Consider the following 26154-nt stretch of genomic DNA (forward strand, 5'->3'; position numbering starts at 1 on the left):
GGCATGAACTAAATTTTAGAGTTTTGTTCCCATCCCACTATGTAGCCTCTTGCTACCCTCCTTGTCTTGTCCAGCCACTGTGCTTGACTGGTGAAGTTCTCTTTAGAATCTAGCACAAATGGGCTCCTGAGATGGCCACTAGTTGTTAGTCTTTTGCCAGGACTCTGAAATAGAGAGTTGCACAGGGACAGAAATCCCACCCGTCCCCGCCAGGATCCTCTCCGTCCCCACACATCCCCGCAAGAAATTACCTCCATCCCCGCCCGTCCCCATAAAAAGCAGCAATTATTTCTGGCAGGATCATCAATTCCAGTTTCTTTTGTGTTTGCGCTGCTGTTTTCCTTGTGGAATCTCTTTGGTGGAACCCTTTTTTTGTTTTCTGTTCAGGTAATTAACTTATAAACCCCCTCTTTTACTAAGGCTGACGTGTCCATTATATTATATGGACGAACCCTGCTTCCAAAGCCTTCCATCCCCGTGGGAGTCCCATGGGCCAAAGGGGGATCCCCGTGGGAGTCCCATGGGCCAGAGGACGGTCCCCGTGGGAGTCCCGTAGGTTAGGGGTGATTCCCGCGATCCCCATTCCCGTGCAGACCTCTACTCTGAAATCCATCTTTACAGGAGGAGGAATAAAAGATCTGGGAATTGAACTTGTTCTTCTTCATGGTAGCATACAATGGGGGCAATTCTATAAGTGAAGGTCTACTGTTAGGTGCCCCAGTGCTACACAATGAGAGCCCATATTCTATAATGGCAACAGATACACAGGATTCCCTTATAGAATATTAGTGTAACTTATGTTAGTGTCTTATATTTATGTGCATGCAGTTAAACTAGCCATAGAACTGGTTTAACTTGGTGCATCCAAATTCAGCAATGGCATGCAAAACTTATAGTATTGTATAAGTTATGTGCATAAGTGGAGGTGTGCACATGTCTTTCTCATGCTCCACCAATTGTACATACCCCTTTTGCAATTGATTTCCATGTTATGCCATATACATGTGAGATTGTGGCAATCATCACAGCGTAGTATTGGCCGATTCTCCTTTTGAGGCATGGCATAACATCTTGTTTGTTGTAATTTCATAGATCAGACTCCTGAGGGAAGGCACCGTGGGCCTGATTCTATAAAATGTGCCCAAAGTTAGGCACCAATATCAGCACCTAACTTAATTAATAGGCTAAATTGGTGGCACTCAGCACCTCATAATTGGCTTTCATTGGACTTAATTGAAAGTTAGACGCCTAACTTGGAAAAATCTGGTTCTATAAAAAGTAAGCGCTTAGCCCAGAGTGCCTTCACTAAAAGTGGACGTGATTAGGGACGGATCATGGGTGTGTCTTTGAGTCAGGCACCTCTTTGTGAATTAGGTGCTGTTAGGCTCCAATATCGGCACCTAATTTTAGGCGAAGAAACCCCTGGCATAAATATGGGGCGTGCCTAAGCACACTTAGGCGGTGCTGTGATTCTATAATGGGTGCCCAAGTTTTGCAGAACTGGTGCCGCTATTGGCGCCTAACTTTAAGCAGACTGTGTGCCGAAACATGGACTGGGTCTTTTCATATCTACTAATATTTTTGGTTGATTCCTTTTATATATTGAGTGCTGCTATCAAGTTTTTTACAATAAAGCTTGTCTGGATACTTAGTTCTGCTTATCCCACTCTTATTTTTTTGTCTGTTTACTTGTGTTCTTACAGAATAGTGCTTACACATTTAAGTACTCATTTTTCATGCATTTATATGCACAAAGGAGTTCACACAGTGGCATAGCGAGAGTGAGAGGCGCCCGGGGGGTGGTGGCGCCCCTCCCTGAACTCCATTGCCCTGCTCCCACCTGTCGCACGTGCCCCCCTTCCCCCGTACCTCTAGTTGAAATTGTTCGCTGTGGTCAGCAACATGCCTTTCGCGACCCCATCGGCTCTTCCTCTGATGTCACTTCCTATGTGCGGCACCCAGAAGTGACATCAGCAGAAGAGCCAACGGGATCACGAAGAGCATGTTGACCGCCGCGAACAACAACTTCAACTAGAGACATGGGGAAGGGAAGGAGGAGCGTGCATGGAGGGGAGGAACGGGAAGAGGTTGGGGGTAGCAGAGAGGAGGAGGGGTGCTGGCCTCCCCACCAACTTGGTACCCAGGGCAGACCGCCCCCCTCGCTCCCCCCCTTACTACACCACTGAGTTCACACCCTTGAGCAGCTTGTTATAGAGCTGCCTTCCGTGCAACTGCAGGGCCATCTATGCTTTAACAGGATATTTGTATTGAAAACCAGAGTCGTCTTGTAATGTTTTACAAATGTTTGTCATTTTGATGAAAGTGGATTTTCTTACAATAATCTCTATCATGCTGATGTACAACCCTTGTATTTCTCCTCTGTTTTCCAGCTTTGGGGAAGGTGACGGAAGTACCACACCCCCTCCTTCACCATTCTTCTCTGCCATCCTTGCGGCCTTTCAGCCTGCAGTGTGTGATGATGCAGAGGAAGCCTGGCACAGCCACATAAACCAGCTTATGTCAGACTCTGATGGCTCCTGTGCAGTGTACACCTTTCATGTCTTCTCTTCCTTGTTTAAGGTGAGATGGGAGCTCTCCATGGTGGGTCTGATAGCCAGTCAGAGGAAATTATACGTGGAGGGGCATTTTCAATATGGCATCGAAATACGAGTTTAGATGTGTTGGGGAAAACGTTCAAATATCCAGTAGAGAAAATGGCCATTTTCAAACCCCCCCAAAATGGCCATTTCTTAGATGTGTTTATTCTCAGTGTGTCTGTCTTTTTGAACCATTATTGAATTAAAGGTTCAAGTGAAAATGCACAAAAAACAGCCATTGGGACATAGGAGGGAGGGGCCAGCATTAGAGAATGACACAGGAGACAAATTTTTCCCTGTCCCCGCAGAAACTCATTTTCCCCATCCCGTCCTTGCGGGTTTGTCGCTGTCCTTGTCCATGCCAGATTCCTGTAATCTCTGCCTTACCGCACAAGCCTCAAACACTTATGAGTTTATCCAAGTTTATTAAAATTTTTGATAAAACGCCAATCATACATTCTAAGCATGCAGATGAGGACAGAACTTGCAGGAATGGGGCAGGGATGGGATGGGAAAATGAGTTCCCACGGGGATGGGGAAAATATTTGTCCCCGTGTCATTCTCTAGCCAGCATTCTTAGCAGACTGGCCACACAGACATCCCTTTAGAGCAGTGGGGCACCCTAGGGGCCAATGCAGTGAACTTTACATAAAAGATTTCAAGTACACATCTCACCATAACACACCCAAAACCAAGTCACCTATGTGTCAGTACAGTGGGTTTGGGGTAAATTTTGGAGGGTTCATACATCCACCGCAAGTCTACTAGTTAGAGTAAGATATGGGCCTGGGTCCCCATCTCTGTAGTCCATTGCATTGACCACTAGGCTATGCCAGAGATCTGCTTGCTGCTCTAATAGGACTGGCCATAACTTCTGAAGCTGTCAGCTGGTATGTAGTGTTTTATTCACATCTTTGTGGGTGGGAGAAGGTCTGTGACCACTGGGGGGAATAAGGAGCCATGTCTTCATGCCTTCAGTGGTTATCTGGTCAGTTTGGCCACTTTTTTTGAACTTATTTGTTATTGAAACAGGTCTAGCTTCAGATGTCCAAGTTATGCCCTAGACATTTTCTGCAGTGTTTCATTATTGCAGAAAATGTCCAAATCATAAGTCATAGAAACATAGAAATCGACGGCAGATAAGGGCCAAGGCCCATCCAGTCTGCCCACCCTAATGACCCTCCCCTGCCTTTACTTTGCGAATAGAACCCACGTGTCGATCCCATTTGGTCTTAAAATCAGGCACGCTGTTGGCCTCAATCACCTGAAGTGGAAGACCATTCCAGCGATCCACCACCCTTTCGGTGAAAAAGAATTTCCTGGTGTCACCGTGCAGTTTCCCGCCTCTGATTTTCCACGGGTGTCCTCTTGTTGCCGTGGGACCCCTGAAAAAGAAGATATCTTCTTCTACCTCGATGCGGCCCGTGAGATACTTGAACGTCTCGATCATGTCTCCCCTCTCCCTGCGCTCCTCGAGCGAATATAGCTGTAATTTATCTAACCGTTCTTCGTACGGGAGATCCTTCAGTCCCGAGACCATCCGGGTGGCCATTCTCTGGACCGATTCCAGCCTCAGCACATCCTTACGGTAATGTGGCCTCCAGAATTGCACGCAGTATTCCAGGTGCGGTCTCACCATGGATCTATACAAAGGCATAATGACTTCGGGCTTACGGCTGACGAAACCCCTGCGTATGCAACCTATGATTTGTCTTGCCTTGGAAGAAGCTTGCTCCACTTGATTGGCAGCCTTCATGTCCTCACTGACGATCACCCCTAAGTCTCGTTCTGCAACTGTTCTTGTTAGGATCTCGCCATTAAGGGTATAAGTCCTGCATGGATTTTGGGTACCCAGGTGCATAACTTTGCATTTTTTGGCATTGAAGCTGAGCTGCCATGTCTTAGACCAGCTCTCTAGTAAGAGTAGATCATGCATCATATTGTCGGGCATTGAATTTTTATCTATTGTGCTTTTGCCCACTACATTGCTTAGTTTGGCGTCATCGGCAAATAATGTTATCTTACCTCGGAGCCCTTCTGCCAAGTCCCTTATAAAGATATTGAATAGTATTGGGCCCAAGACAGAGCCCTGGGGTACTCCACTGATCACCTCCGTCATTTCAGAGGGGGTTCCATTCACCATTACCCTTTGAACCCTACCTCCAAGCCAGTTCCCAACCCACTTCGTCAATGTGTCGCCCAATCCTATGGAACTCATCTTGCTTAGTAACCTGCGATGAGGCACGCTATCGAATGCTTTGCTAAAGTCCAGGTATACGATGTCCAGGGACTCTCCAACATCTAGCTTCCCCGTCACCCAGTTAAAGAAGCTGATCAGGTTGGATTGGCAGGATCTCCCCTTAGTAAATCCATGTTGACGGGGATCCCGTAGGTTCTCTTCATTCAGGATCGTATCTAATTGGTGTTTGATAAGAGTTTCCATTAGTTTGCTCACTATTGATGTGAGACTCACTGGTCTGTAGTTTGCCGCTTCTGTCTTGGGGCCTTTCTTGGGGAGTGGAATGACGTTAGCCTTCCTCCAGTCCAACGGGACGCTACCTGAACTACCTACTTCTGCCCAAAATACACCCCCTTGAGATTTAGACACACTTCAGGCAAACAACATAGAAAAATGTCTAAAAGAAATGAGTTTGAAAATGACAATTTGGACGTTTTATCAAACAAAATGTCCAAATACCACTTTATGCCATTTTTTAAATGGTTTTCTCTGTTGAAAATGAGCCCCATAGTGTGAGAACAAAATCTAATCTAATCTTCTATTTCTGTGTCGTTCATATCTAGGCAGGCTCAAGATCTTTAGGACTGTTCCATAAATCTTTGATTTCATTGTAAAAATAACTAAGGGCTCCTTTTATCAAGGTGCGGTAGGCGGTTAACACGCGGAATACCGCGCGTTCAACCGCCTGCCACGCTAGTCACTAACGCCTCCATTGAGGAGGTATTAGTTTTTTGGCTTGCCGCGGGGGGTTGCGCTTGATGAAATGTCCGAAGCGCTAAGCCCCATAGCGCACCTTGATAAAAGGAGCCCTAACACTGAGACTTAGGATAATTGTCTCAGCTCCAGCTTGCTTAGACAATGGTTATTGTATTGCCTCATAAGAACTGCCATACTGGGATAGACCCAAAGGTCCTTTAAGCCCAGCATCCTGTTTCTAAGAGTGGCCAACCCAAGTACCTAGCTAGATCCCAAGTAGTAAAACAGATTTTATGCTGCTTATCCTAGGAATAAGCAGTGGATTTCCCTGAGCCATTTCAGTAATGGCCTATGGATTTCTCTTTTAGGAAATTATCCAAACCTTTTTTAAACCCTGCTAAGCTAACTTATTTCACCACATTCTCCGTCAACGAATTCCAGAGTTTATATTTAAATCTTTTTTATTAAGCAGTGACAACAGCAGGTACAACAATAGTAGAAAACAAGGTTAACAATATCAACCAACAACCGCGGAGGACTGGACTCTAATGTCCTCCACGATTAAAAGCAACACCCCATCCCCACAGAAAGAAACCCACACACCCCCTTCCCCTCCCACCAAGAGAAACGGTACAACTCCCAAACAGGGAAAGATCAATATCAAACAGGTAAACTTAATTAGAGGTGGAGTCAGTTCAGGATACGGCTACGGCTCTCAGGGGACAAAATGTTCAAGTATGGAGTCCAAGTGTTGATAAACTTAATTAGAGGTGGAGTCTGTTCAGGATATGGCTACGGCTCTCAGGGGACAAAATGTTCAAGTATGGAGTTGTATTGACAAAGTCTCTGCTCTGGCGATGAGAAGAACAGGCCAAACGGGCCTAATTCCAGAGTTTAATTACACGTATGAAGAAATATTTTCTTCGGTTTGTTTTAAATCTACTACTTAGTAGCTTCATCGCATGACCTCTAGTCCTAGTATTTTTGGAAAGCGTGAACAGGCCATTCACATCTACCCTTTCTACTCCACTCAGTATTTTATAGACCTCTCTTTATCTCTCATGAGTTGTCTGTTCTCTAGGCTGAAGAGCCCTAGCTGCTTTAGTCTTTCCTCATACAGAAGTCGTCCCATCTGTTTTATCATTTTCATTGCCCTTCTCTGTACCTTTTCTAATTCTGTTACATCTTTTTTGAGAAATGGTGACCAGAATTGTGTACAGTAGAGAATGACAGGGGGGCAAATTTTTCCCCGCAGGAACTCATTTTCCCATCCTGTCCTGGGGAGTTCTTTTTCAGTAAAACTACCTCCCTTCTATTCAATTTTCAAATTCTTAATTAGAAACAGTGATGAAGTTTTCTCATATCAGACTTATCTCCACTAATCACATATTTAAAGTTCTTTATAGAGGAGAGGCCTCAGATCCCCGTGTGTTGCCAGTGATTAACTATACAACAGCACTAGTTAGGCAACTAACCTCATCGGCACTCTCCTCCCCCTGCCTAATTTTAAGATGATGTATATCAAAAAACTCTCAAAAAACTGATAATGAACTTAGCTTCAATTAGGCAGTGAGTTCTTATATCTCTCAGCTTCTGTTTTCTTTGCTGCGGTCCGTTCCTACCAGCTCACTGGCGTTTGACTCTCGGTGAATGTATGAACGCTCAAAATGGTCTGATATGTCTTCCCCCCTTACTCCCTCATATGGTCTGGCATCTCTCTCTCCTTCACTCCCTCTTCCCGTGGTCTAACATCTCTCTCCTCTCTTTCCCGCAGTCTGGTATCTCTTTCTCCTCTCCTTCCTTTCTCTGGTCAGGCATCTCTTTCCCCTTCTAGTGATCTGCCAACTCTCTCTCCTTCTCCAGAATCTGACATCTCTCCCTCTTTAAGTCATCTGTCCTCCCTCCCAGTGTAATATTTCTCCTTCCCACCTCCACCACTATCATGTCCAACAATTCTCCCTCTTTCTTCCTTTCCCCGTGTATACCATCTCTCTTTCCCTCCTCCTCTATACACCTGTGTACAACAATTTTCTTTTTCTCTTCCCTCCTTCACTGACAGCATCTCTCTTTCCCAGCACCCCATCCATGGAGCATATGTCCTTTCCAATCCCCCAGCCCATGTAGTATCTGCAATTCCCAACCACCTCCCAGCTCGTGCAGCATCTGTCCTTCCCTGACCCCTCCCAGACCATGCAGCATTTGTCCTTCCCTGCCCCCCTCCAGACCGTGCAGCATCTGTTCTTCCCAACCCCCTCCCAGCCCATGCAACATCTGTCTTCCCAACTCCCTATCCCCAGCCCGTGGCGTGTAGCATATGTTCCTCTTTCCTTCCTTCCTCCCTCCCAGTGTGACCCTGCAGCATGACCTCTTCAGCTCTGCACTCCCCCACACCTGCCGCTCCCCCTCCCTCTGGGTTGCGGTTATTTTAAATGTTCCTGCAGCTGCAGCGCATCATCCACAAGATGAGTCTTCTGCCGTTGGCCTACCCTGGAACCCTTCATTCAGCAGCAGCCCACCTAGGCGGAACAGGAAGTCACTGCTGAATGAAAACTTCCAGGGCTAGTGGACGGCAGAAGGCTCATCTCATGGACGCTGCGCCACGGCTGCCAGAACATTTAAAATAACAGTGACCCAGGGGGGTGCAGGTGTGAGAGAGTCTGGAGCTGAAGAGATCATGTTGCAGGGTCCCGCTGGGGGGGGAGGGAGGAAGAAAAGAACAAAAGAACATACCCTACACACCAAAGATTTAAAATTACAGCCGGCAGAAGAGGAGGTAAGTTGGGGGAGCCGAACCATCGCCAGTTTTGGGGGAGGCCATTGCCCCTGTGACCCCCTCCCCCCGTTCCGACGCCTATGCCTGCCCTATTCCTGCAAGCTCTGTCCTCATCTGCACAAGGCTCAAACACTTTGGCTGAGTGTGTAGGAGTGATGACTGTTGAGGGCTGAGTGCTGGTCACGGAGGTTTTCAATGGTCTAGCTTGTCTCATTTGGCTAAAGATGTTTTTTGTTGAGGCATCTTGTGTGCCTTATGTATTTTTATATTGTGATGTAGGATAGGATTGGTTAGTATGTTTTTTGCAATCTGATTTTATCTGTATGTATGTAGTTGTTATATGGTTGGTCTTGATGTGTTTTGTACGATAAATGTTACGTTTTATTTTGTATGTTAACATGTAACTCGCCCTGGATAAGGGCGTGCGATAAACAAACAAAAAAAGTGTTTGAGGCTTGTGCAGTTAAGGCAGAGCTTACAGGAATGGGACAGCGACAAAACTTGCGGAGACAGGACAGGAAAATTGAGTTCCTGCGGGGATGGGGAAAAATTTATCCCCATGTCATTCTCTAATATTCAAGGTGTGGCCATATCATAGAGTGATGCAAGGGCATTATAACATTTTCATCTTTATTAAAATTGGCTTTTAATGGTGCTGTTCAATTAACAGCCCTGATTGAGCCAATTAAAAAAAATTGTTAGGTGCCTAATGGTAGGTGCTTCTTATAGAATCAGGGTCTAAATGTTTGCCACCCATGTGCTGCATTCGGACATACTGAATGCAGTTCTTGTGATGGCAGCATTTTAAAATAACAGGCGAGTATTTTAAGCATGAAATTTCCCACTGTTGTGCTGTAGTTATTTTTTTATTTTGAGAGAGCGCCCAGGTCTATTTTTTTTTTTTTTTTCCCCCAGGGCTTACAATGTGCAATCTACAGGCTGTTTGTTTTGGCTGTGTAGTTCCTTGTGTGCTCTGTATATGTGCTGCAGCTCCACTGAAGATTTCCTGAAATTGTTTAAAAGCCAGGCCCCCTCCACCCTGTCTGCCTGTGTAGAACATCAGAGCTATTGTTCTTCCTGCACCAGTGTAATGTAATATATTCTGACTGTTTTGACCACCATTTTGACCACTTAATAACCCCAGATGAATTGTATCACTTTTGCCAGTATGATTGCACATTTTAAGAGCTCTTTCCAGAGTGCAGAACGGGAAAGGCTTTTATGATCATCACATTATCTGGTAAGTAAATTAAACTTAAGGAGTAAGATGCAGACAGCAGTGATAACCGAAGCTTGCCAGCTTTATCATGATGCTCCTTGGAGGCATTCATTTGTACAGAATCCAGGTGCAGAGCTGTTGTGTGATTGACACTCGACCGGTGCCGTTTTTAGAGGTGCCAACCGATAATGGTGCTGTTTGTAGAATCTGTCACCAAGTATTTTGTTCCAAAATGATTCAGGTCTATCAAGGTTCTATTTATTTTGCATACCTTAAATCAGTGCTGCTCAATCTAGTCCTTGGAGCACACCCAGCCAATCAGATTTTCAGGATACCCACAATGAATATTCATATGATAGATTTGCTTACCAAGGAGCCAGTGTGTGCAGATCCATCTCAAGCATTTTCATTGTGGATATTCTTAAAACTCAACTCTCTGGGTGTTGTCCCTGAGGACTGCTTTGAGAACATCTGCTTAACATAATAACTTTTGAAACGAGATTTTCAGAAAGGTTTCCTTCTGAGAACTTTCCCATGCAGATAATTGTTAGCAATGCTGCGCTATGGGACAGCTGCTCCAGTATTAGCTAAACATTTTAGTAGGTCTGTGGCAGTGATCTTTGATTTCTGTTTTGCCCATCTGACCAGTTTTCAAGCAGTTCTTTCATTGGTTTTTTTTTCATGGTCTTCCAGATCTTGTCTTCAATTTAACAGTTAAGCATAATTTCTGCTTCTTTAACCGTGGTTTCTGACAGTTGAAATTGCTAGCTAGAAGCATTTAGAGATTATTATGGCCTTCCTCTACTTTGTAAGGGTGAAAAAGTTTATGTTTCAAATAGTGAGAGAGATGCTTAGAAGCCCATAATTGTTGAAAATAGACACAACAATAACAAGATGAGAGGGTAGAAAAGTTACAGTATTTGGCTGTGGAATAGTATTCAGCTAAATAACTGGCTTAAACTCTTTGGACCTTGTTAACTACTATTAAAAAAAAAAAGTAACAATGAACTAACTAGAAGAGTGTCCAAAGGTTTGCACCTATGATATTTACTTTTTAAAATTACTTTGTCTCTTAGAATCAGCAATAGTAATTCTGCATTAGTTTGAAGAAAGATGTCATGTTTAACTTTGTGTTTAAAAAAAAAAAGGCAATAAATTTTTCTGAGCCTTGGGAGAGGTGCCAGCAATTCACCCCTGATGCTGCTACACTTGTCTAGGAAACAAAGGTGTTCATTTCTTCCTTGAAGCCTGTGTTTAGCAAAGGTTTTTTTGGCAATAGTTGAATTATTTGCTTTGCTCTTTTAAGTGTTATTTAATTTTGTTCCATGTAGAGGTTGTTTGAATTTTCATCCATTGAAACACAAAATTTCACAAGTAATGTGTTGGACAGATTTGTTGTTGTCATATTAGTCTACTTGTGTATATATATGAGGGCTGTTCAAAAAGTATCAGACCTTTATTCATGAAAAATATTTGTATTCAGATATTATTATTATTATTATTATTATTCTTTATTCTTATATACCGCCATACCCAGTGAGTTCTAGGCGGTTTACATCAATTAGCAAATGATCTGCATTGACAAGCAGATTTACAACAAAATTAGAAGCAGATTTACAGCAAATTACAAGCAGATTTACGATAAATTACAACGATTTACAGCAGTCAGCAGTGAAATTACAGCGATTTACAGCTGTCTGCAATGAGGGGAAGATTTACAACAATATAACAGAAATTGCAGGTTTGATCGAACTAGATAAGGGAAGTAGAGAGTGGGGAAGGGAGGGTCTGGTGAAGGAGGAAGGGGGCAGGGGTGGGGCAAGTGTTATGTGGGGTGAATGGAATATTAAGGGTCGTGTTTGCTGAATAGGTAAGTTTTTAGTAGTTTTCTGAAGGCAAGGTAAGTGGGGGCCTCGAGTATCATCTGGGCTAGCCATGGGTTCGACTTGGCTGCTTGGAAGGCGAAAGTTCTATCGAGGAATCTTTTGAGAGGACAGTGTTTTGGCGAAGGGAAGGCGAACAGTTGAATTCTGCGTGATGTCCTGTTGTTGCAATAAAGGTTAAAGTGGGTATTTATGTAACTTGGAGAAGAGCCGTTAACCGATTTGTAGCAGAAGCATGCGAATTTAAAAATAATTCTAGATTCAAATGGTCGCCAGTGTAGTTGGTGATAGAAAGGGGTGACATGTTCCCATTTCTTTAGGCCGAAGATGAGGTATTTTGGATTATTTTTAGTCTCCTGGTAGTTTTCTTTGTGGCGTTAAGGAAGATGATATTGCAGTAGTCGAGAATGCTGAGGATGGAGGATTGTACAAGTAGGCGGAATGCAGTGTCATTGAAGTATTTTTTTATGGTGCGAAGTTTCCAAAGTACCGAGAAGCTTTTCCTAACGATGAGGTCGGTATGGTTATTTAGGGATAGGTTTTTGTCCAGCGTGACTCCCAGAATTTTTATGGTCGGATCGAGGGGGAAGGTCATTCCTTTTAGTTGAATTGTGGTTTCCTTGATTTTGTCTTTGGGGGAGGCTAGGAAAAATTTTGATTTGTCGGGGTTTAATTTCAGTCTGAATGAAAGCATCCAGAGTTCTATCTGGTTGAGAAAGTTTGTGATGTGGTCGAGTAGTTCTTGTGAAAAGTTGGTTAGTGGGATGGCTATTGTGATATCGTCTGCATAAATGAAGAATTTGAGATTTAGGTTGTGTAAGAGTTTACCTAGGGAGGCTAGGTATATGTTGAATAGGATGGGGGATAGGGGGGAGCCCTGCGGGACCCCACAGGTGTTGTCCCAGCAGTAAGAGAAAGAGTTATTCTTGAGTACCTTGTATGATCTATTTTGTAGGAACCCCTGAAACCAATTGAGGACCTGGTCTGAGATACAACAATCTTATACTAATCTCCTTCAAAGTAGTCTGCTTGGGCTGCCACACACTTCTTTCAACAGTTCTGCCACTGTCGGAAGCAGCACTGGAACACCTCTGGTCCATCACATTCTACATGATGTCTTCTCTTGACTGAAATCTGGTTCCTTTCAGGGTCGTACCCATAAACCCAGGACTCATCGCCAGTGATCACTGTGCTGAGGAAGTTAGGATCACTGTTCACAGTCTCCAGCATGTCCTGTGCCAATCTCCAAACAGAGTTGCTTCGCTCGCTCATTAGCAGCTTTGGCATGAACTTCACTGAAATTCTCCTGAAGCCCAAATCCTCAGTCAAGATGGAATGAACGGATCCAATGCTGATGCTCGCCTTATCTGCAAGTTCTCTGATCTTGATTCGATGATCCGGCATCACCAGGGTCCTCACTTGGTCAATGACGACCTCAGTTCTGGATGTTGAGCGCCTACCAGAACATGCTTCACTCTTTACTGATGTGCGGCCATCTCTGAAGCAGTGAACCACTCTTTTATCTGTGTGGTTCCCATTGCTTCATCCTGTTGAACCTTGTGGATTATTTCCACTTGGGAATCGCCAAGCTTTACACAAAATTTAATGCAGTAGCGTTGTTCAACTTTTCTGTCATTTTGTCAAAAATGAAAATCGGGCTGCACTCATTTACACTTCCTCACTCATCGGCGACTAACAGGTTCTGTAGGCGGGAAAAAATTCAAGCATGTGCAGTAGGGATGCCTATATACGTGCACCAAACCATGCCTCCCTAGCTTTATTTGTTTACGCAAGAAAAATTAAGGTCTGATACTTTTTGAACAGCCCTTGTATATACTGTAGAAATAATGGTCAACAAATAAGTTGAAGGTGATACCTTTTTATTGGACAATCCTAATGTATCTTTGACAAGCTTTAGGGCGTTCTCTTCAGTCACTCCATCAAAAGGCAACATCCAGTGGCTACCAGTGCAAACATGAAAAGAATTTCTCCCATTCTGTGCACATACGGTATCATCTATATTAGGGTTGACCATCACTTTAAGAGAAACGAGTAAAAACAGCCAATGACTATACTGTTTTGAAGCCACCACATTTATCATTACATTTCTTGAGGACTAGAAAGAAATAATACCTTGGAAAGTAAGATGCTGACCTGATAACGAGAGGATAGCTATGGAAGATGTTTCAAAAAGTAGAGCAGTAGCCTAAATGGTCAGCACAACAGGCTGAGAACCAGGGGGAACTGGGTTTGATTCTCACTGCAGTTCTTTGTGACCCTGGACAAGTTACTTAGCCCTCTCTCATCCCAGGTGGCTAGGGACAAAGAAAGTGCCTATAAAGCAACATAATGTAATTTTAATTCCTATGTGTACCACAAATGCTTCCATGAGTGGTTAACAAATCAAGAAAATGGTCACGATGCAATACTAAAGATTAAAATGCAATTAATATATGTTAGCACATTGTCATTCAGGAGAAAACAACAAAACTGCAGACTGTGTACAAGATGCAGGCAAATTTATTGTATCAAAATTAAAATGCAAAAAATAATATAAATAAAACCCTTTTACCAATCAAGGGACCCGACACGGTCCGTGTTTCGGACAAACTTTCGTCAGGGGTCCATGGTAAATAAGGTCTAAAACATACCACAGAAAAATTGAAGATAACAACAAAATGCCTTTTGATACAATAAATTTGCCTGCATCTTGTACACAGTCTGCAGTTTTGTTGGTTTCTCCTGGTTGGTGTTTTTTCTGCAGACCAAGTTGGACTTTCTTCTTGTTTCTGTTGCTCAGCACATTGTCATTCACCAGTAATAATCTTCTGAAACAAAAAGGTCTTTACTTTTAAATAAGCATTAATTTTAATAGACTGAATAGCAACTGGTAAGTGTTTTCAATCCTTTGCTGTTTGAAAGACAAAAAAATGTGCCAAAAAAGGTTCTTCAGTTTTATCCCCTTTGATAATGGGTAGCTTTCAGATATATTTATTTAATTAATTATTTAATTTGATTTGTGTCCCATCCTCCCCAAGGAGCTTAGAATGGGTTACAAGATAACATACATAAGAGCAAACAAGACGCACAACAATTAGCAATAAGGTACAGTGAGATGTCTAGTTCAGTTGTTCTGGATTAGCAGGCGCTTGGAGCCTGAAGCATATATGTCCTGAGGAGTCAGGTGAAGAGGTAGGTTTTTATTGCTTTTCTAAAGCTCAAATGTCCATTAAGGGATCTGATGTTATAGAGGAGTAAATCCAACCAAGGAGTACATATAATTTGGAGCAGAACCTTGTTGAATTAAAAAAAAGAATATAGAAAAACTTGGAACAAGATTCTTGCCTATACTGGCAACCAAGGGAGGCACTTAAGGAAATTGAGTTATCCTCCCAGATCTCAACAAAGAGAAAATCAATTATGTTGCTGTATTCTAAGCCATTTGTACCTTCTGTAATAGAAAGTTAGGGCAACCCAGTAAAATTATATTACAATAATCTAACTGAGACAGAATTGTTATTGTTCCACATAATTACCTGATCAATTTGTAAGAATGTAGCATATATGAAAAATGCCCCGTATTTTCTCACGGTGCTTAGCAATCCTAAATCATTTTCCCTAGCTTCTAACCATTGTAGTATGTGTTGCAGTGGTGTGATTTTGTCCACACTTGGATGGATTAAATAATTTGATTAGCATACAGGCATCAAAAAAATAACTCTCTCATTCTGTGCCCATGCAGTATCACCCAGCATAGGGTTTACCATTGCTTAAACAACCAGCCCGTGACTATAGAGATTTGAAGCTGCCACATTTAGCATTCAATTTGTTGAAAACTAGAAAGAAAGTGTCCTTAGAGATGAATATTCTGTAATAACTCCCTATTGCTCTAGAGCAGTGTTTTTCAACCTTTTTTGGGCAAAGGCACACTTGTTTCATGAAAAAAAATCACGAGGCACACCACCATTAGAAAATGTTAAAAAATTTAACTCTGTGCCTATATTGACTATATATAAAGTAATTCTCTTGAATAGGAATCAAATACAAAGAAAGTATTTTATAATGCTGCCACCGCCAACAACACCGTTGGCGGCGGTGACACTCAAGTGGCTAAAGAGCCACAGTTTGCCAGCCTAGAGACAACACTGGAGGGTGGCCAGCTGTGCACCCCTTGGGACGTAAACCCGGGGTGGGGCACACCGCCCCCCCCCCTGGTATGCCACTATCTGTACCTCACTCCCTCCCTATGACCAAAAATTCTCCTTTCTTCTTTTCCCCGTGTACACAACCATCTCTTTCCCTCCCTTCCTCTCTCCAAAGTCCGTGCCTTCTGTGTCCAAACACTCATTCCCTCCCTTCCTCTCTCCCAAGTCCATTTCTTCTGAGTCCAAAAACGCATTCCCTCCCCCACCTCAGCATCTCTTTCCCTCCCTTCCTCTCTCCCAAGTCCATTTCTTCTGGGTCCAAAAACGCATTCCCTCCCCCACCTCAGCATCTCTTTCCCTCCCTTCCTCTCTCCCAAGTCCATGCCTTCTGTGTCCAAAAACCCATTCCCTCCCCCACCTCAGCATCTCTTTCCCTCCCTTCCTCTCTCCCAAGTCCATGCCTTCTGTGTCCAAAAACCCATTCCCTCCCCCACCTCAGCATCTCTTTCCCTCCCTTCCTCTCTCCCAAGTCCATGCCTTCTGTTTCCAAAAACCCATTCCCTCCCCCACCTCAGCATCTCTTTCCCTCCCTTCCTCTCTCCCAAGTCCATGCCTTCTGTTTCCAAAAACCCATTCCCTCCCCCACCTCAGCATCTCTTTCCCTCCCTTCCTCTCTCCCAAGTCCATGCCTTCTGTGTCCAAAAACCCATTCCATCCCCCACCTCAGCATCTCTTTCCCTCCCTTCCTTTCTCCCAACTCCCAGGTCCATGCCTTCTGTGTCCAAAAACCCATTCCCTCCCCCACCTCAGCATCTATTTCCCTCCCTTCCTCTCTCCCAAGTCCATGCCTTCTGTGTCCAAAAACCCATTCCTTCCCCCACCTCAGCATCTCTTTCCCTCCCTTCCTCTCTCCCAAGTCCATGCCTTCTGTGTCCAAAAACCCATTCCTTCCCCCACCTCAGCATCTATTTCCCTCCCTTCCTCTCTCCCAAGTCCATGCCTTCTGTGTCCAAAAACCCATTCCTTCCCCCACCTCAGCATCTCTTTCCCTCCCTTCCTCTCTCCCAAGTCCATGCCTTCTGTTTCCAAAAACCCATTCCCTCCCCCACCTCAGCATCTCTTTCCCTCCCTTCCTCTCTCCCAAGTTCATGCCTTGTGTCCAAAACGCACTCCCTCCCCCCTTTTGTGTTCCGTGTTTGCCTCCCAGCCCATCTTTGCAACTTTCTCAGCAAAACGAAGCTCAAGCCGCGAGGCTTGTCTTCTGCTTCCTGTCTGCCCTGCCGCACACAAATAGCCGAACGGAAGTATTCTCCGACGTCAGCGCTGACGTCGGAGGGCAGGCTTTGCTTAAGCCCTCCCTCCGACGACAGCGCTGACATCGGGGAACGCTTGCGATCGGCTATATGTTAGCTGCAGGGCAGGCAGGAACAGAAGACGAGCCTCGCGGCTTGAGTTGTATTGAACTCCGCGGGTCCCCCGTCCAGCTCTCTCCTGTCCACGTGGGGCGGACCGCCCCTCTCCCTAGACTGGTGGTACTGCCCTGATGGCGGCCCTGACCGTACGGCACACCAGGCAACATCTCGCAGCACACTAGTGTGCCGCGGAACAGCGGTTGAAAAACACTGCTCTAGAGCAGGGATCTCAAAGTCCCTCCTTGAGGGCCGCAATCCAGTCGGGTTTTCAGGATTTCCCCAATGACTAAGCCTTGAAAGCATGCATATTCTTTGGGGAAATCCTGAAAACCCGACTGGATTGAGGCCCTCAAGGAAGGACTTTGAGATCCCTGCTCTAGAGTGATAGATCAACCTTTTCCACATAAAAATTCCAAATGTCCAGATTTGCAGCATATAAAACTTGAATGGAGAACACAAAGTCTGAATTTCAGCTTGTATATCTGACTTGAAGCCTTCCTCTGAGACTTCCCTTCCTGTCCTGCTCACCCTGGCAGTCTTTTGTGTGTTGTAAATTTTGTAAATTTTTATTTTCTCTTCACTGGTTCATATTGACAGTGTTTCTAAAATTAGATATGTATTTTAATTGATTGTATGATATGATGTAATATAACTTAATGGAACCTACTTGTAATGACAGCAGAGCACATTGGATACTTCTCTGGCAGATGCTGCATAACATTTGTTTTCTACACTCGTTGGAATAGACTAGATTATTTTGATGGCTATTATTTTATGTTCTAGAGTATCCAGAAGAGATTCTGTTTCCTGACCTGTGATGCTGCAGGTTACCTTGGTGACAGCCTTCGAGGAATAGGATCAAAATTTGTGAGCTCATCCCAGATGCTGACGACGTGTTCAGAGTGTCCTACTCTTTTTGTGGATGCTGAAACGGTGAGTAGATTCCCGTTCTGCAGTGACTTACCCAAACCATGTGCAAGGATGGCGAACATCAGTTATAAACTGCTCCTTTATAACAACTATGCTGTGACCCTCAAGAATAAGCATTTCCAGCTACCAGCGACCCCATTCCTCAATGTTTTTCCCTTACTTGTCCTTTTTTTACGAAATTATAGTTTCACTCTCTTACCCTTCCTTCTAGTTTGTGATGTTTAATGTTCTTCTATTGTACGTCCTTATTTGCTTATTTTACTAATGTACATCGCTTTGAATTTATTATAAAAGCGTTTTTATCATATTTTAAATAAAACTTGGATGTGGAGGGATGCAGGGTCATATGCAGAGACTCACTGCAGGGCCTGATTTGCCTATCTAAAAAGTGGGACAGAGAGGCAGGATCCTGTGGAAAAATGTGTGTCACTCTGTGGTAGGGCTTGCCCTGACCATGGATTTCAGCCATGAACATGGTGTTTACAGATTCTAGTGGTTCAGAGGATTTAGAGCAGGGGTGTCAAAATCAGGCCTGCAGGCCAAATCTGGCCTGCTGTGTAATTATATTTGGCACATGAGAAAATGCCAAATGTCTACTAGAGCTAGCCCGCCAGGTATGTCAATGTAGGACAGCTATATTATCTTCACGATGTGTGTAAGTTGTTTTTAGACTTTTAACTTTTAGCCCGTTACATTAACGGGTGCTAGAGTAGATGTCTATTTTGGGGGTTTTTTTCTTTGTCTCTTTCTCCTTGGACGCTGTCTGTCTGTCTGTCATTCTTTCTATCTGTGTCTCTCCCTGGCCCCCTGTCTATCTTTCTTTCTGTCTCTGTTTCCCTGGCCCACTGTATTTCTCTGTTGTGCCATGCCTGCCTGTCTCTCAGTGACCCCCTTCCTATGTCTATACTGTCCCATCCTATGTCCTTAGTGCCCTCAGTGCCTCCTATGTCCTTAGTACCCCAGTTCTTCCTTCCCATGTCCTTAGTACCCCTTCCTACGTCCTAAGTGCCCCCAGTGCCTCCGTCCTGTGGCCATAGTACCCCCAGTGCCTCTGTCCCGTGTCCTTAGTGCCCCCAGTGCCTCTGTCCCGTGTCCTTAGTGGCCCTTCCTATGTCCTTAGTGTCCCCGGTGTCTCCTTCCTATGTCCCCCTCACTGCCTTCCAGACTTTGACCCAACCCCACCCCCGAAGCCAGCCATCCTGCCTACCTGCCTCCCTCCCATCCCCCTGTGTAGTAGACCCAATGAGCAGCATCTTTAAATTTCTACCCCCCTTCCATTCCCCCTGTACAGTAGAACCCGGCATTTTTATTTCCCTCCCTCCCTCCCTCCCATCCCCCTCCTGTGCAGTAGAACCGGTGATCAGCCTATTTCCATGTCCCCTCCCCCCCCCTCGCCACCATGCAGCTGACCCCATTGACCCTCCCATCCGCCCCTCCCACAGTGAGATGACCTCGGCGTTTCGTTTCCGGCTCCAGGTACGTTTGTCAGCTGCGCCTCTGCCCGGGTTGGGGGGGGAGAGAAGGAGGCGTTTCTTACCTCGTCTACGTTTCCTCTTGATGGCTGGGGGGGATGGGGACCTGAGGATCGGCGCTGCCAACAGCCACCGCAGCCGAAATCTGCCTCGGGGGATTCGCGCGCATGCGCACACCTACCTGCGGTGCCCTACAGCGCACGGAAAACGGGACACACAGGTGGGAGTTCGCATGCGCGCGTAGGGCTTTATTATATTAGATTTTTAATTGGGTTTAATTCATCATGTGACCATCGATTTCTTTAGTGGGGTTGTGCCACTTTTTGCTTATGATTACGGTTGTGACTACAACACTTGTCATGTGACCCCCTTTTTTAAATTGACGGCATTTTTTGAGCCGGTTTTACTTTCGGTTTGCTTAGCTCAGAGTGCTACAGATTGTATCTACTAGGTAAGAGCCACCATGGCTTTATTTCATTCTTCCTTTTTATTTTTAGTGTGCACATAGTTATTTTAAGTTATCTTAAGTTCCCATAAAATATTAGCTGATGATTTTTATGTTTTCTATAGTCTATTACCACACTGCAACATTTGTTAGTGCAGGTCAGCTACACTTTTTTCATGCTCTGTAGCAGAGACTTTTTATTTATGCATTTGTAAACCTTTCCGCACGCAAGGTTTTGTTGTTACTGTATTTTTTTTTTGTTGTTGTTGGATTTTAGTTTATTATGTGCCCACGATGCTTCTTTGGCCACTTTTATGTTTACAGTCTTTTAGTTTCTTTTGCCAAACCTTGTCCTTAAACCTGGTTACGACCACGGCACTTGTTTTGGTTGGCCCGCGACTTTGTCCAGGTTTTTAATTTTGGCCCACTGTATATTTGAGTTTGAAACCCCTGATCTAGAACCATTCTCAATCAGATTTGTTTAATTGGAGGCCAAGTTATATTTTAGGAGAGGGCAGCCCCCACGTCCTTGTCATATTATTACAGTATATGGTGCTATGTAATATTGGTTAATTTTATGTCTTCCACAAATCTGATCACTTCACTCACTGTTTTCATTTCCAGATCATTTATAAATATGTTTAAAGGACTGAACTCGGTGTAAATCACTGTGTCACTCTACTTTTCACCTTAGAAGACTAGCCATTTAACTCTACTCTCTGTTTTTTGTTTTTTAACTAGTTCTCAATCCTCAGCAGAATATTGCCTCCTTATCTCATGGCTTTTTAATTTTTCCAGGAGTTAATCACAAAGGATTTTATTTAAACGCTCTGAAAATCTTGATCGACTACATCAGCTGGCTCACCTTTTTCCATATGTTTATTCCTGCCTACAAAAAAATGTAACAAATTCAGCATGGATTCACTAGAGGCAGGTTTTGTCCTCCATGAATGCCCTTTGTACTTCTGATGATCTAATAGTTTGTGTAAACCAAAAAAACTCTGTGGAGTGACAATGTTCCTAAATGGACTTTATTTGAAAGTATCAAAGTTCCAAAGGTACACTAAAATCATCCACATAAAATAATTCCATCCACATAAGAGCCTTAAAGGACCTAGTCCGCTAGGGATACAGGATCCTGTATCCATAGCGGACTAGGTCCTTTAAGGCTCTTATGTGGATGGAATTATTTTATGTGGATGATTTTAGTGTACCTTTGGAACTTTGATACTTTCAAATAAAGTCCATTTAGGAACATCGTCACTCCACAGAGTTTTTTTGGTTTTCTCTGGATTTTCTTCTTTGTGGATATTTTGGGGTCAATTCCTTTTGTTTTTTGCTAATAGTTTGAGTGACTGCTTCTAATATATCTGAAAAAGATTTACCTACGAGTTTTTGCCTCCAAAGCAAACTTATTTTCAAATTCTCTTTTAGCTCTCCTTTATATGTAACTTTCCATAACTTATGGTGTTTCCTGTGTTCTTTATTCAGAGACGTTTTTCCATTTTTTAAAAGATGTTCTTTTGGCTCTAATAGCCTCTGTTATCTTACCTTTTAACTGTGCTGGCCTTAATTTGTCCTTCCTTCCATCTTTTATAATAGATGGAATACATCTGGCCCTGGGTTTCTAAGAACAATCAAAGGAAAAGGAAAACTGAATGTTATTAACATATAGATGATATTACACATTAATTCACAAACTTTGACAAATAAGGGACCAAGTAAAGGTTAACTAGATCCTGAAAAGGCAGAGCCCTGTAGAACACTAGCCTTCAAATGCCTGATAGCTAAACATGACTTGCTGTGTACAGTCTCTCAGAAAGCAAACCAGTGTAATACTGTGTCAGTAATACCAAACTTATCCAACCTTTTTAATTAAAAGTGTCAAAAGCAGAGAACATAAGAACATAAGAATTGCCATCTCCGGATCAGACCCTAGGTCCATCAAGTCCAGCGATCCGCGCAAGCGGAGGCCCCACCAGGTGTACCCTGGCATAGTTTTAGTCCTCATATCATTCTAAGCTTCTCATAAGAAGATGTGCATCTAGTTTACCCTTTCTCGTATCACTTTATGCCACACATAAGGAGATGTACATCTAGCTTACCCTTAAATCCTAGAACGGTGGATTCCGCAATTACCTCTTCTTGGAGAGCATTCCAGGTGTCCACCACTTGTTGTGTGAAGCAGAACTTCCTGATATTTGTCCTGAACTTGTCCCCCCTTAGCTTCAGTCCATGTCCTCTTGTCCATGTCACATTGGACATTGTAAATAATTTTTTTTCCTGCTCTATTTTGTCAATTCCTTTCAGTATTTTGAAAGTCTCGATCATATCCCCTCGCAGTCTCCTCTTCTCAAGCCCTCTTGCCCCCCCCCCGACTCCCCGACACGATTGGGGCAAAAGGGAGCCCAAGCCCTCTTGCCCCGCCGACTCCCCAACTCCCCGACAATATCGGGCCAGGAGGGAGCCCAATTCCTCTTGGCCCTGGCGACCCCCCCCCCCCCCCCGCTAGTTGTTTGGGCCAGGAGGGAGCCCAAGTCCTCCTGGCCCTGGCGACCCCTCCCCCCCCGCTAGTTGTTCGGGCCAGGAGGGAGCCCAAACCCTCCTGGCCACGGCGACCCCCTACCCCCACCCCACACTACATTACGGGCAGGAGGGATCCCAGGCCCTCCTGCCCTCGACGCAAACCCCCCTCCCCCCAACGACTGCCCCCCCCCAAGAACCTCCGACCACCCCCCCCAGCCGACCCGCGACCCCCCTGGCCGACCCCCATGACACCCCCACCCCCCTTCCCCGTACCTTTGTGTAGTTGGCCGGACAGACGGGAGTCAAACTCGCCTGTCCGGCAGGCAGCCATCGACGGAATGAGGCCGGATTGGCCCATCCGTCCCAAAGCTCCGCCTACTGGTGGAGACTAAGGCGCTTTGGCCATCAGAATAGGCCCGGGAGCCTTAGGTCCCACATGGGGGCAGGGCCTGAGGCACATGGGCCCAACCCGACCATGTGCCCAAGGCCCCGCCCCAAGGAGTCGGCGGGGCAAGAGGGCTTGGGCTCCCTTTTGCCCCGATCGTGTCAGGGAGTCGGGGGGGCAAGAGGGCTTGAGCTCCCTCTTGCCCCGATCGTGTCGGGGAGTCGGGACCACCAAGAGGAAGCAGCAGGACACCGGTAGGAGCTTCTACATGATGGGGGGGGTCGGGAGGCTGTGGGGGTGCAAGCGGTCCTTCAGGGTGGGGGTGCGGGTGGGAGTGCGTGCGAGCGATCCTTCGGGGTGGGGGTGCGGGTGCGTGCGAGCGGTCCTTCGGGGTGGGGTTGCGAGCGGTCCTGTGGGGGGGGTGAATTGGACATCGGGGGGGGCATCAGGCTTTCAGGGTGGGGACAGGACTTCAAGGGGGAGAGGAGAGTCGGGGCGGGCGAAAGGAGAGTCGGGGTGGCCAGAGGAGAGTCGGGGCGGGCGAAAGGAGAGTCGGGCGGTATACGGGTGTGCACGGTATATAAAAATTTCTTTACATAAATTTGTGTTTCCCGCGAGCTATACCTGTGTGCGCGTTTTACACGGGTGCGCGTTATCTACGTGAAAATACGGTACTTGTTTACTCTCTTGGCATAGGCATCCTGTTACATGATTACCCTGCACATGCCCTCCTGAAATTAAATTAATAACAGTCTAATATTTCTGAAGACTACACAAATTTACTTAATTGTGTTAAATAGCTCTCAAAGTTTAAGCTAAGACTGGCAAAGGCTCTCTCTTCAGCCAGGGATAAAGAGCAGTAGCTATTAACGTTTCAGAAAGAGATCCAGTTTTTAAGAGAATCATTCACCACAAATTGATGCAATATCTTTTTCTATCTGTGGGAAGAAAAGTGATCATGTAGCGACAGACATTAAAAGACTTCAAAATTTCTTTCTCGGATGTCATATCTACAAAGGGAGAAAATTAAATGGTGGACATTCTGCAGTTTGGCCTCACAAAATAATCTTTGTAGTCCTTAGATCAAAGGTTATTTCTGCTAGGAACAAGATAGTATTGTATCAGGATAGATCCCAGTGAGAAAATGACATTCCAGAAAGAAACCCATGGATGGAGAAAACCTATTGTAGCTCTGTAAATATGCAAAGTGCCGTGTAGGGTCACATTGAATTCATTCAACCCAGCATCTTTTCTCTGGCACCAGCTTATCCAGATTACTTGAAAGTGCTCAGAAAATTCCATCTCTGTTGCTAGTTCCAGACATCACGCTGTGAGGATAGCACATTACACTGTCAAAGCAGCTTCTCCATGGGCTTACTTTGATAATATGTTCAATTACCACCTCAAATCTAAAATAAATTCCCAAAAGTTGATACTGTCTACTGGAGGATGCTACTGTAGATGATGATAATGTAATAATAATATTGTCTATATGGGTAACACATCAAAGCCAATGTGACTGATTGGGTCCTACTAAGGGTCTTGGGAATTAGAGAGATGTCTGCATAAAATGTTTGCTGTTCCAAATAAGGTAGTGTTCTTTATGGTATTATTTCTTTTAAAATTAAAATTTCTAAGTGTTTTGGGAGTCCAGCCAGTGCTGTTCCTAGAGCTCCAATTACAATTTATTTATTTAAAAAATTTCCATTTCGTCTATCAACTAGGCATATTACAAGTTGAACATACATAAATGACACATAACAAAAAAATACATATTCAAATAAAAACAATACTAAGGGCTCCTTTTACTAAGGTACGCTAGCGTTTTTAGCGCGTGCTAAAAGAAAAATACTAACGCAAGCTCTATGGAGGCGATAGCGTTTAGCGCATGCGGTATTGTAGTGTGCGCTAAAACCACTAGCACACCTTAGTAAAAGGAGCCCTACAATACACACCTAATAATAGTCAATAAAAAAGTCCTAGGAGATGAATGCATTAAAGCAGTTGTTCTTATCAATAGAAGGCTTTTACGAATAAGTACGTTTTCAGTAGTTTTTTGAATGATCCAAAATTGGAACATAATCTTAATGGACCATTCAGTGCATGCCACAAATTTGGGCTAGCTAAAGAGATAGCCAACATCCAGGTTTTTTTTATAGTGCACGTATCGTACACATTCAGATGACAATTTCATTGCAGATTGTGAATGCAGATTACGAGTTGGAACATATTTTTTCAAGGCCTGGATTAAATACTGTGTTGCTTCCCCATAAAATACATGATGTATAATTGTATGTATAATTGTCAAGATCTTATACCAATGAAGTCCCTCCAAAGTCTTTGCACTTCAGTTTGTGAATCACAGTATTTTTGTAGCTGTTTTTCAGCAGTTCTATTAACTACTAGGTGAGTTACAGTAATACATACATACATAATAAAATTAGCCTAAAACATCTTAACAATAGTAAATATGAAGGCATTTCAAAAATTTCCAACACTTAACTTTGCCTCAAATGTAATAAAAACATGAGAATGAAACATGTCTAGTCACATGGTAGTGAACATAAGAATTGCCGCTGGTGGGTTAGACCAGTGGTCCATCGTGCCCAGCAGTCGCTCACGCGGCGGCCCCCAGGTCAAAGACCAGTGCTCTAAATGAGTCCAGCCTCACCTGCGTACGTTCCAGTTTAGCAGGAACTTGTCCAACTTTGTCTTGAATCCCTGGAGGGTGTATTCCTCTGTAACAGACTCCGGAAGAGCGTTCCAGTGTTCTGCCACTCTCTGGGTGAAGAAGAACTTCCTTACTTTTGTACTGAATCTATCCCCTTTCAACTTTAGAGAGTGCCCTCTCGTTCTCCCTACCTTGGAGAGGGTGAACAACCTGTCTTTATCTGCTAAGTCTATTCCCTTCAGTATTTTGAATGTTTTGATCATGTCTCCTCTTTTCAAGGGAGAAGAGGCCCAGATTCTCCAGTCTCTCACTGTACGGCAACTGCTACGAGACATGTCATTAATTGTGGCAGAGGGATATTTATTTATTGAGATTTATTAACCGCCTGTATGAAGAGATTAGTGGTGGTGTGAAAAGGTATCTGGCTGTAGCTCAACTTCATAATTCCAGTTCCCAGATCAAAATCCATCATTTGATCTCCTGAGAATTGCTCTTGTGTAAACCACTTAGAATGAAGGCTGACTTGTGAGGAGAGTGTAAATACATGTGTATCTGTCCTTTGCTCCGTCTGCAGCTCCTGTCCTGTGGACTTCTCGAGAAGCTGAAGTTCAGTGTTCTAGAGCTGCAGGAATATCTGGATACCTACAACAACAGAAAAGAAGCCACCATCTCTGTAAGCCTACTTTTCTAGACCTCCAGTGTAACTCCTTGCACTTACAATTAATTTTGGCCTGTATTTTGCAGAATTTTTGAGCCACAGA

The 26154-nt window shown here is 44.3% G+C and overlaps 1 protein-coding gene across 7 annotated transcripts in view; it reads left to right on the forward strand.

Annotated features, from left to right (window-relative positions):
- The window catches only part of FRY (FRY microtubule binding protein), a 501309-nt gene that overhangs the window by 442678 nt on the left and 32477 nt on the right, over window positions 1-26154 (forward strand). For all 7 annotated transcript variants that reach the window (XM_033948462.1, XM_033948457.1, XM_033948458.1 and 4 more), the window contains 3 exons: window positions 2391-2580; window positions 17748-17897; window positions 25968-26066. In XM_033948462.1, coding sequence (XP_033804353.1) covers window positions 2391-2580; window positions 17748-17897; window positions 25968-26066 — 439 coding nt within the window. The remainder of the gene's footprint in view (window positions 1-2390; window positions 2581-17747; window positions 17898-25967; window positions 26067-26154) is intronic.

Source organism: Geotrypetes seraphini, chromosome 6 (genome assembly GCF_902459505.1).
Source record: "Geotrypetes seraphini chromosome 6, aGeoSer1.1, whole genome shotgun sequence".
Lineage (NCBI taxonomy): Eukaryota > Metazoa > Chordata > Amphibia > Gymnophiona > Dermophiidae > Geotrypetes > Geotrypetes seraphini.